Genomic DNA, 10,436 nt, shown 5'->3' on the forward strand with positions numbered 1-10,436 from the left:
ACCGGATGTAAGATCAATTGGGAGAAAAGCTCTGGGTTTTGGCACGGTGATTGGGACGTGACACCTGATTTCTTCTGTAAGCTGCGATGGTCTGCTCTCCCAACGCGATATCTAGGCGTGCCTTTAGATTGTTATCGAGATGCCAACATGCACTGGATGGAAGAAACATCCAGAGCGAAAGAAAAAGCGGATGCGTGGCAAGGAAGGCAACTCTCAATGTTTTCGCGCGCTTCCATTTGCAATGTTTTTCTTATTTCAAGGCTGTGGTACCTCATGAATGTGTTGTGTGTCTCACGAACCTCAATTCAGAAAATGCACCGCGTTTTTGCTGTTTTTATTTGGGCATCCACATGGGAAAAAACCGCCCGGACGAACTTGTTTATTTCTGTTAAAAGGGGCGGGCTTGGCCTTGCTCATTTGTTCTTGCGACAAGTGGTTTCGCGATTTATATTCCTGCGTGATCAAAAAGATACCTTTCTAAGAACTGTGATGCAAGTGCGATTGCAGAGGCTGCTCCCTGAATGGATTGTGTCATGTGAAAGCATGCCTGGTACTGTGACTGGCTACCTGCGCGAGGTTGTTTTTTCGTGCAAGTTGCTGGAAGTGCGGTTTTCTTTTGATTACCTTTTCAATGTTCCCAGAAAAAAACTGTATAAAGATCTCATTGACGTGATGCTGCCGGTGCCTTTTTACCTGGCATTACACTGTGGAGGCCCAGGGCAGGACGTTTTGAAAAGAGTCAAGAAGATGCCCGTGAGGCCATCTGCTAAAACGTTCCTTTTCAAGGTTCACTCTAATACGCTCCCTGTGAAAACCTGGCTGAATGAAAAAGGTATCTTCGTCCCATGGACAACAAATTGCCTGTTGTGCAAAAAACCGGAGACAATTGAACACGTCTTCTTACAGTGTTGGGATGCTGTCTTTCTATGGGACGTCCTCCAAAGGACAATTAAAAAGGAACTTCCCCTAACTCCGTACGGTATCAGATTCCTACCAGTGCAGAACGATGATGCACCTTATGATTTAATTATGCTTCTTGGCCTCCATAGTTTGTGGAAAACACTAATGCAGGTGCGTCACGCAGATATAAATACACGATCTGCGCGTGAAAACTTCATTGAAAGTGCGGTGTATATACGCGAAACTTTCAGGATGCAGCAGCATCCACCACAATGGCAATGTCGATTTGATGAGTTGGTGAACCTGAAAAGATTTTAACCGCGTACGCGTTAGCTCAAGTGTAGTTGACGTGTTTCATCATGTGTATTTTTGTTTTGTGTTTCACGGCAATAAAGAAGAGAAAAAGAAAAAAGTCCGCGTGGCCTAATGGATAAGGCGTCTGACTTCGGATCAGAAGACTGCAGGTTCGAGTCCTGTCGCGGACGTGCTGATTTGTTTTTTATTTTCAGCACGAAATATCCCTCTTCGCATCGATGGAAACGGCCCGTGGCCAATCTTGAAGGCGCAGATGTAGCAACCCTAGCGGGAGCAGGCCATGAGGAGTCGATAGAAGGCACGTGGGATACAGAAGACACGTTGCTTCCCGCGCTTTCCTTTTGAACAGATGCTGCGAACGTAGCTGTTTGTGCGTTGTGAGGCTGGGGTGCAACAAATCCGTCCGCGTGGCCTAATGGATAAGGCGTCTGACTTCGGATCAGAAGACTGCAGGTTCGAGTCCTGTCGCGGACGTGCTGATTTGTTTTTTTATTTTCAGCACGAAATATCCCTCTTCGCATCGATGGAAACGGCCCGTGGCCAATCTTGAAGGCGCAGTGTAGCAACCCTAGCGGGAGCAGGCCATGAGGAGACGATAGAAGGCACGTGGGATACAGAAGACACGGTGCCTCCCGCGCTTTCCTTTTGAACAGATGCTGCGAACGTAGCTGTTTGTGCGTTGTGAGGCTGGGGTGCAACAAATCCGTCCGCGTGGCCTAATGGATAAGGCGTCTGACTTCGGACCAGAAGACTGCAGGTTCGAGTCCTGTCGCGGACGTGCTGATTTGTTTTTTATTTTCAGCACGAAATATCCCTCTTCGCATCGATGGAAACGGCCCGTGGCCAATCTTGAAGGCGCAGTGTAGCAACCCTAGCGGGAGCAGGCCATGAGGAGACGATAGAAGGCACGTGGGATACAGAAGACACGTTGCTTCCCGCGCTTTCCTTTTGAACATATGCTGCGAACGTAGCTGTTTGTGCGTTGTGAGGCTAGGGTGCAGCAAATCCGTCCGCGTGGCCTAATGGATAAGGCGTCTGACTTCGGATCAGAAGACTGCAGGTTCGAGTCCTGTCGCGGACGTGCTGATTTGTTTTTTATTTTCAGCACGAAATATCCCTCTTCGCATCGATGGAAACGGCCCGTGGCCAATCTTGAAGGCGCAGTGTAGCAACCCTAGCGGGAGCAGGCCATGAGGAGACGATAGAAGGCACGTGGGATACAGAAGACACGTTGCTTCCCGCGCTTTCCTTTTGAACATATGCTGCGACGTAGCTGTTTGTGCGTTGTGAGGCTAGGGTGCAGCAAATCCGTCCGCGTGGCCTAATGGATGAGGCGTCTGACTTCGGATGAGAAGACTGCAGGTTCGAGTCCTGTCGCGGACGTGCTGATTTGTTTTTTATTTTCAGCACGAAATATCCCTCTTCGCATCGATGGAAACGGCCCGTGGCCAATCTTGAAGGCGCAGTGTAGCAACCCTAGCGGGAGCAGGCCATGAGGAGACGATAGAAGGCACGTGGGATACAGAAGACACGTTGCTTCCCGCGCTTTCCTTTTGAACATATGCTGCGACGTAGCTGTTTGTGCGTTGTGAGGCTAGGGTGCAGCAAATCCGTCCGCGTGGCCTAATGGATAAGGCGTCTGACTTCGGATCAGAAGACTGCAGGTTCGAGTCCTGTCGCGGACGTGCTGATTTGTTTTTTATTTTCAGCACGAAATATCTCTCTTCGCATCGATGGAAACGGCCCGTGGCCAATCTTGAAGGCGCAGTGTAGCAACCCTAGCGGGAGCAGGCCATGAGGAGACGATAGAAGGCACGTGGGATACAGAAGACACGTTGCTTCCCGCGCTTTCCTTTTGAACATTTGCTGCGAACGTAGCTGTTTGTGCGTTGTGAGGCTAGGGTGCAGCAAATCCGTCCGCGTGGCCTAATGGATAAGGCGTCTGACTTCGGATCAGAAGACTGCAGGTTCGAGTCCTGTCGCGGACGTGCTGATTTGTTTTTTTTATTTTCAGCACGAAATATCCCTCTTCGCATCGATGGAAACGGCCCGTGGCCAATCTTGAAGGCGCAGTGTAGCAACCCTAGCGGGAGCAGGCCATGAGGAGACGATAGAAGGCACGTGGGATACAGAAGACACGTTGCTTCCCGCGCTTTCCTTTTGAACATATGCTGCGACGTAGCTGTTTGTGCGTTGTGAGGCTAGGGTGCAGCAAATCCGTCCGCGTGGCCTAATGGATAAGGCGTCTGACTTCGGATCAGAAGACTGCAGGTTCGAGTCCTGTCGCGGACGTGCTGATTTGTTTTTTATTTTCAGCACGAAATATCTCTCTTCGCATCGATGGAAACGGCCCGTGGCCAATCTTGAAGGCGCAGTGTAGCAACCCTAGCGGGAGCAGGCCATGAGGAGACGATAGAAGGCACGTGGGATACAGAAGACACGTTGCTTCCCGCACTTTCCTTTTGAACATATGCTGCGACGTAGCTGTTTGTGCGTTGTGAGGCTAGGGTGCAGCAAATCCGTCCGCGTGGCCTAATGGATAAGGCGTCTGACTTCGGATCATAAGACTGCAGGTTCGAGTCCTGTCGCGGACGTGCTGATTTGTTTTTTTATTTTCAGCACGAAATATCCCTCTTCGCATCGATGGAAACGGCCCGTGGCCAATCTTGAAGGCGCAGTGTAGCAACCCTAGCGGGAGCAGGCCATGAGGAGACGATAGAAGGCACGTGGGATACAGAAGACACGTTGCTTCCCGCGCTTTCCTTTTGAACATATGCTGCGACGTAGCTGTTCGTGCGTTGTGAGGCTAGGGTGCAGCAAATCCGTCCGCGTGGCCTAATGGATAAGGCGTCTGACTTCGGATCAGAAGACTGCAGGTTCAAGTCCTGTCGCGGACGTGCTGATTTGTTTTTTTTATTTTCAGCACGAAATATCTCTCTTCGCATCGATGGAAACGGCCCGTGGCCAATCTTGAAGGCGCAGTGTAGCAACCCTAGCGGGAGCAGGCCATGAGGAGACGATAGAAGGCACGTGGGATACAGAAGACACGTTGCTTCCCGCGCTTTCCTTTTGAACATATGCTGCGAACGTAGCTGTTTGTGCGTTGTGAGGCTAGGGTGCAGCAAATCCGTCCGCGTGGCCTAATGGATAAGGCTTCTGACTTCGGATCAGAAGACTGCAGGTTCGAGTCCTGTCGCGGACGTGCTGATTTGTTTTTTTTTTATTTTCAGCACGAAATATCTCTCTTCGCATCGATGGAAACGGCCCGTGGCCAATCTTGAAGGCGCAGTGTAGCAACCCTAGCGGGAGCAGGCCATGAGGAGACGATAGAAGGCACGTGGGATACAGAAGACACGTTGCTTCCCGCGCTTTCCTTTGGAACAGATGCTGCGAACGTAGCTGTTTGTGCGTTGTGAGGCTAGGGTGCAACAAATCCGTCCGCGTGGAGGGGATTCTGCTTCCGGCCACGCCAGTGAACGGACGCAGGATGCAGGGCTCCTCAGGAGCGGCTTCAGCGGCCATGTCAGGCCGCGGAAACGAGGGTTTTGCATCTGACAAGGAACACCAGGTTATCCTGCCAAGTCTGCCAACCGGGCGAGTAGTTTTGAATTCTATTTTTCTGCACGCTGACATAAGGGCCCGCCCATACAGGGTGGAAGACTTTCGCGATGCGCTAGCCGGAATGTCGCTGCTCCCAGACGTTATCGCTCTGGGGGCGTATCGAATGAGCCATGTATGGGCGGTAACTTTCAAGGATGCGGAAGGTGTGAAGAAGATTTTGAATGCAGGCGAGCTGAAGGTTAAAGAGCATCGGTGCCTTGTTATTGACCCGGTGAACCAATGCGTGCGTATGAAATTGCACTGGCTTCTTCATGGCGTGACTGACGAAGACGTGAGGCTAGCTTTTGCGCCATACGGAACAGTCAGTGATGTCACGAGAGAGCGATGGCGCGTTCAAGGTGTCGCCGATAAAGGCTCAACTACGAGGTTGGTGTCCCTCAAGCTCAAGCCAGGGATAAAGCTTGACGACCTTCCACACCAAGTTATTGTTGCAGGCGAGTTGGCACTTGTGGTTGTATCGGGACGACCGCCACTCTGCCTCCGGTGCCATTCTACTGGTCACATCCGACGGCAGTGTAAAGTACCACGTTGCGGTGCGTGCCGAAGGTATGGACATGAAGAGACCCAATGCACCCGCACATATGCCAGCGCTGCGGGCCCCGTGAGCAGAATGGATACGTCCGATCTGCTCATGGACGAGGTTGAATCTGAAGAGGCAGCAAAAAATGTAACTGATGTGGAAGAAACACAGTCAGCTGCTTCAGGATCTGAGCAGAAGACGACCCCTGAAGTGGACAATTCAACCGAGACTCAGCAGACGGTAGCTTCTGCCAACAAAACAACTTCAACAGAAGGAAAGGACAGGCCACTTGCTGAAGATTCATCACACGAGATGCATCAGCAAGGTGAAAGCATGGACGTCGCGGAAGATGCAACCGGTAGTCTAGCGGGAAAGCGTCCACGGGATGCAACAAGCGACGCATCGGGGACGCCAGGAAGCAGCATTGGAGATGAACCGCCACCAAAAGCGGCTTCGACCAGACGGCCGAGTTTTAAGCCGCGCCCCAACATCCCGCCTGATACACGGTCAGCGGGAAAACCGCCACCGTAACTATCGTGAATCTGTGCATTGTTGCTGGCTGCGTTGGAAGATGCTGAGGGGACTTTGTGAAGACAGTTTCTGGCTACTGTCTGGTGCAACTATGTGTCTGCATTATGAAGAGCATATGCAACTAAGTTCAGTAAGCCTTTTTTGTTTGTTTGTTTTTTACCAGCAAAGGCCGTCACCATACGTTCAAATATTCAAACTAAATCATGGATCCTAGCAATAAGATAGTGCTACGTATTGCCACATTAAACGTAAGAGGACTGGGAGCAAGAAAAAAACAGTACCAGCTTAAAAGACTTCTCTTGGAAAAAGAACTTGACCTAATAGCTGTCCAAGAAACAAAGATCGAAAGTGTTGAGCAAACAGATCGTATGGTGGCGCCCTTTCAGACCCGCTACAACGTATGTGTTTGCCATGCTCTTGGTACATCAGGGGGTTGCGTTCTTTTTATTCGCAACGACATAACAGTTGTCCCTGAATCTGTCGTCATTTGTGAAAATGGGCGTTTTCTTGTCGTAGATTTTTTCTTCCATGCGTGCAACTGGCGAGCAGTTTGTGTTTATGCGCCAAACGTTGAGGCTGACCGCGCAGTGTTTTTTGATAATCTTTATCAGTATCTTTCATGCGACAAGAAAGTAATCCTGTTAGGAGACTTTAACTGTGTCTGTAGCGTTGCTGATCGTTTAAAAAAGCTGCCTCTTAGGGACAAGAGTGCGTTAGCGCTTAATCAGATTGTACAAGAATGCAATTTGGAAGATGTGGGGGCAGCTCTAACAGATGGTATGCGTCCACTATTTACGCATTTTCAGAATGAAAGTCATGCAAGACTTGACAGAATATATGTTTCTCTAGAGCTTTTGCCGCTGTGTACCAAATATGAGGTCGTACCTGTACAGTTTAGTGATCATTGCCTAGTAATTGCAACTGTCGGAACAAGGAAGGAAAAACCGAAATTTAGCTGGGATCTATGGAAGCAGAATGACAAGCTTTTAGAAGACGAAGAATTTATTAACTACGTAGATGAACAAATAAAATATATTATTCAGGCTAATTCGGCAAACGCTGTTGCCGAATGGGATGAATTCAAGCAGCGCGTAAAAATAAAAGCTATTGAGAGAAGCTGCATCAATAAGTTCAAGCGCAACAATGAAGAAAAGCAATTACATGAACGTCTTGAATTTCTTTTGGCCATTGAAAGCGACAAGCCAGGAAGCTGTTCGAAGGAAATGAGAGAAGTAAAGAGCCGCTTGCAACAGATTGACACGAACGAGTACAAAGCGGCGGTGATAAGAGCGCGAGCTCAAAAGCTGTGGGCAGGCGAAACGCCAACAAAACGCGCCTTATCGGACGAGAAAAGGTACGCGTGCCGGAAAGAAATTAAACAGATACGATACCAAGGCGAGGTAATTTCAGACAGTAAAATCATAGAGCAAGCTTTTGTTGAATATTTCAGCGAGTTGTTAGGCCGTGAAAGAGATGTCCAAGACGGGTTTGAAAAAGAGTTTTTACCGCTTATGCCATCGCTTGATGATGAGACAAAAGCGCGACTTGAAGAACCAATTACCATTAGCGAAATTGAAAGTGCAATCGATGGCTTACAATCTGGTAAAGCCCCTGGACCGGATGGCTTAACAGCAAATTTTTACAAGGTGTTTAGAACACCAGTGGCCCTTCTGTTACACCGTGTGATCTCGGAAGCGTATGAAAAGCAAAGAGTGCCACTGTCCTTTGGGGCTTCCCATATTACTTTGATACCCAAAACTGATGATCCCGAGCAGCGGTTGTTGGTGGGGTCGTACCGTTCAATTAGCCTTACCAACACAGACTACAAAATCTACACTAAAGTCTTAGCAAACCGACTACAAACTGTAATAAAGCTTTTGGTAGGTCCACACCAAACATGTGGCATCAAAGGCCGCACAATAGCTACAAATATTCATGTCGCCCGTAATGTTCTGGAATGTTGCGATGTTTGTGAAGGCCGTGTTGCTATGCTGCAACTCGATTTAGCAAAAGCTTTTGACCGCGTATCGCACGTGGTTTTACTTAGTATTCTTGAGCACACCAACGTCGGTCGAGTCATACTAGAAGGCGTTAAGATGTCATACGCATGTTGCACGACACGTGTGATTGTAAATGGTACTCTTACTGAAAGCGTGCCAGTGCGCTCGTCGGTAAGACAGGGCTGCCCGCTGTCGCCCCTGCTATTTGGAATGTACCTCGAGCCAATGTGTTTAGCTTTGCTTCACAGCAATAAGGTGATCGGTTTTAAGCTTTACGACGCTCATGTTAAGGTCCTAGCTTATGCGGATGATATTGCCGTCTTCTGTTCAGATAAAGACAGCGTTCGGGAAGTTGTTACCATTACGGGGAAATATTGCAAACAGACAGGCTGCCAAATTAATTGGGAAAAAAGCTCAGGCTTTTGGCACGGACAATGGGATAATAAACCCGAGTATTTCGCTTTCATGAAGTGGGCGGAATTACCTACAAAGTACCTTGGCGTGCCGCTTTGCTGTTATCGTGACACTGAGCGACAGTGGGCAGAGGAAACCAACCGAATACGGGAAAAAGTGGAAGGATGGCAAGGAAGGGATTTATCTATGTTCGCGCGGGCTAGCATCTGTAATGTTTTCTTGCTTTCCAAAATATGGTATATAATGAATGTCTTATCTATGTCACGGGTCCATGTACAAAAAGTGCATCGCATTTTTTCTGTGTTTATTTGGTCCTCCACATGGGAAAGAATGAGCCGCACAAATTTGTTTCGGCCTGTTAGATACGGAGGCCTTGGTCTCGTTCATTTGTTTTTACGCCAGATAGTATCTCGGTTTCTATATCTTCGAGACCAGCAAGACCCGTTTTTGCGAACTGTTTTACAAATAAGAATGTGCAATATGCTACCACAATTCATTGTCACGTCATTTTTAGATCCCTGTACCACGGTCTCTGGTTACTTACGTGAGGTTGTTCTTGCATTCAGAATGCTGAGTGTCCGATTTTCAATGGAATATCTTTCTTCAGTTTCAAGGCGCAAACTGTATACAGACCTTATAGACATTATGCTACCTGTGCCTGTGTACCGTTCTGTATACTATGGAGGCCCAGGACAGGACGTCTTGAAGAGAGTAAAGAGGATGCCAGTTAAGCCTACGACAAAGTCGTTTTTCTTCAAATTACATACCGGGACGCTTCCAGTCAAAGTTTGGCTGGAAAAAAAAAGGAATATTTGTCCCGTGGACAACCAATTGCCTCCTCTACAAGAAACCCGAAACAGTTGAGCATGTCTTTATAGACTGCTGGGACCCGATATTTCATTGGGATGTTCTTCAAAGAACAATAAAAAAACTCCTAATAGATCCCTACGGTATACGCTTCCTGCCAGTTGAAAATCAAGAAACCCCATACGATATGATAATGCTCCTTAGCCTCCATAGTATATGGAAGACTAGAATGCAAGTGCGTCATGCGGACATCAATACGCGACCTGTTAGAGAAAATTTCGTGGAGAGCGTGGCGTATATCCGAGATGTGTACAAAAGCGAGCCTGATCCACCGGAATGGATGAATATACTTGACCAGTTGGTCGGCATCAAGCAATTTTAAATCACATGTGTCAGCCGAAGGATTGGCGACTCTTTTATCATTGATTTTGTGTTTTGTACTTGTCATAAGCCTGGTAATAAAGAAAAAAAAAAAAAGTCCGCGTGGCCTAATGGATAAGGCGTCTAACTTCGGATCAGAACACTGCAGGTTCGAGTCCTGTCGCGGACGTGCTGACTTGTTTTTTATTCTCAGCACGAAATATCCCTCTTCGCATCGATGGAAACGGCCCGTGGCCAATCTTGAAGGCGCAGTTTAGCAACCCTATCAGGAGCAGGCCATGAGGAGACGATAGAGGGCACGTGGGATACAGAACACACGTTGCTTCTCGCGCTTTCGTTTTGAACGGACGCTGCGAACGTTCGCGTAGCTGTTTGTGCGTGGTGAGGCTAGGGTGCAACAAATCCGTCCGCGTGGCCTAATGGATAAGGCGTCTGACTTCGGATCAGAAGACTGCAGGTTCGAGTCCTGTCGCGGACGTGCTGATTTGTTTTTTATTCTCAGCACGAAATATCCCTCTTCGCATCGATGGAAACGGCCCGTGGCCAATCTTGAAGGCGCAGTTTAGCAACCCTATCAGGAGCAGGCCATGAGGAGACGATAGAGGGCACGTGGGATACAGAACACACGTTGCTTCTCGCGCTTTCGTTTTGAACGGACGCTGCGAACGTTCGCGTAGCTGTTTGTGCGTGGTGAGGCTAGGGTGCAACAAATCCGTCCGCGTGGCCTAATGGATAAGGCGTCTGACTTCGGATCAGAAGACTGCAGGTTCGAGTCCTGTCGCGGACGTGCTGATTTGTTTTTTTATTCTCAGCACGAAATATCCCTCTTCGCATCGATGGAAACGGCCCGTGGCCAATCTTGAAGGCGCAGTTTAGCAACCCTATCAGGAGCAGGCCATGAGGAGACGATAGAGGGCACGTGGGATACAGAACACACGTTGCTTCCC

General features: G+C 48.7%; 1 protein-coding gene, 1 long non-coding RNA gene and 14 other non-coding genes across 16 annotated transcripts in view; all 16 read left to right on the top strand.

The window, feature by feature from the left end:
• The window catches only part of LOC146208109 (uncharacterized), a 91,656-nt gene that overhangs the window by 36,578 nt on the left and 44,642 nt on the right, over positions 1-10,436 (top strand). The window lies entirely within an intron of this gene.
• LOC146208126 (uncharacterized) lies at positions 96-1,294 on the top strand. The gene has a single exon (XM_084591773.1). The coding sequence runs from the start codon at positions 148-150 to the stop codon at positions 1,216-1,218; it is 1,071 nt and encodes a 356-aa protein (XP_084447899.1). The 5' UTR covers positions 96-147; the 3' UTR covers positions 1,219-1,294.
• Positions 1,313-1,385, top strand: TRNAR-UCG (transfer RNA arginine (anticodon UCG)). The gene has a single exon. It is a non-coding gene; the product is annotated as a tRNA-Arg (tRNA).
• Positions 1,617-1,689, top strand: TRNAR-UCG (transfer RNA arginine (anticodon UCG)). Its single transcript has one exon. It is a non-coding gene; the product is annotated as a tRNA-Arg (tRNA).
• On the top strand, positions 1,921-1,993 carry TRNAR-UCG (transfer RNA arginine (anticodon UCG)). Its single transcript has one exon. It is a non-coding gene; the product is annotated as a tRNA-Arg (tRNA).
• On the top strand, positions 2,224-2,296 carry TRNAR-UCG (transfer RNA arginine (anticodon UCG)). Its single transcript has one exon. It is a non-coding gene; the product is annotated as a tRNA-Arg (tRNA).
• TRNAR-UCG (transfer RNA arginine (anticodon UCG)) lies at positions 2,526-2,598 on the top strand. The gene has a single exon. It is a non-coding gene; the product is annotated as a tRNA-Arg (tRNA).
• Positions 2,828-2,900, top strand: TRNAR-UCG (transfer RNA arginine (anticodon UCG)). Its single transcript has one exon. It is a non-coding gene; the product is annotated as a tRNA-Arg (tRNA).
• TRNAR-UCG (transfer RNA arginine (anticodon UCG)) lies at positions 3,131-3,203 on the top strand. Its single transcript has one exon. It is a non-coding gene; the product is annotated as a tRNA-Arg (tRNA).
• TRNAR-UCG (transfer RNA arginine (anticodon UCG)) lies at positions 3,435-3,507 on the top strand. The gene has a single exon. It is a non-coding gene; the product is annotated as a tRNA-Arg (tRNA).
• TRNAR-UCG (transfer RNA arginine (anticodon UCG)) lies at positions 3,737-3,809 on the top strand. Its single transcript has one exon. It is a non-coding gene; the product is annotated as a tRNA-Arg (tRNA).
• Positions 4,040-4,112, top strand: TRNAR-UCG (transfer RNA arginine (anticodon UCG)). Its single transcript has one exon. It is a non-coding gene; the product is annotated as a tRNA-Arg (tRNA).
• On the top strand, positions 4,345-4,417 carry TRNAR-UCG (transfer RNA arginine (anticodon UCG)). Its single transcript has one exon. It is a non-coding gene; the product is annotated as a tRNA-Arg (tRNA).
• TRNAR-UCG (transfer RNA arginine (anticodon UCG)) lies at positions 9,586-9,658 on the top strand. Its single transcript has one exon. It is a non-coding gene; the product is annotated as a tRNA-Arg (tRNA).
• TRNAR-UCG (transfer RNA arginine (anticodon UCG)) lies at positions 9,895-9,967 on the top strand. Its single transcript has one exon. It is a non-coding gene; the product is annotated as a tRNA-Arg (tRNA).
• Positions 10,204-10,276, top strand: TRNAR-UCG (transfer RNA arginine (anticodon UCG)). Its single transcript has one exon. It is a non-coding gene; the product is annotated as a tRNA-Arg (tRNA).

The sequence above is a fragment of the Amblyomma maculatum genome, chromosome 1 (genome assembly GCF_055883805.1).
Source record: "Amblyomma maculatum isolate TAMU_Amacu chromosome 1, ASM5588380v1, whole genome shotgun sequence".
Lineage (NCBI taxonomy): Eukaryota > Metazoa > Arthropoda > Arachnida > Ixodida > Ixodidae > Amblyomma > Amblyomma maculatum.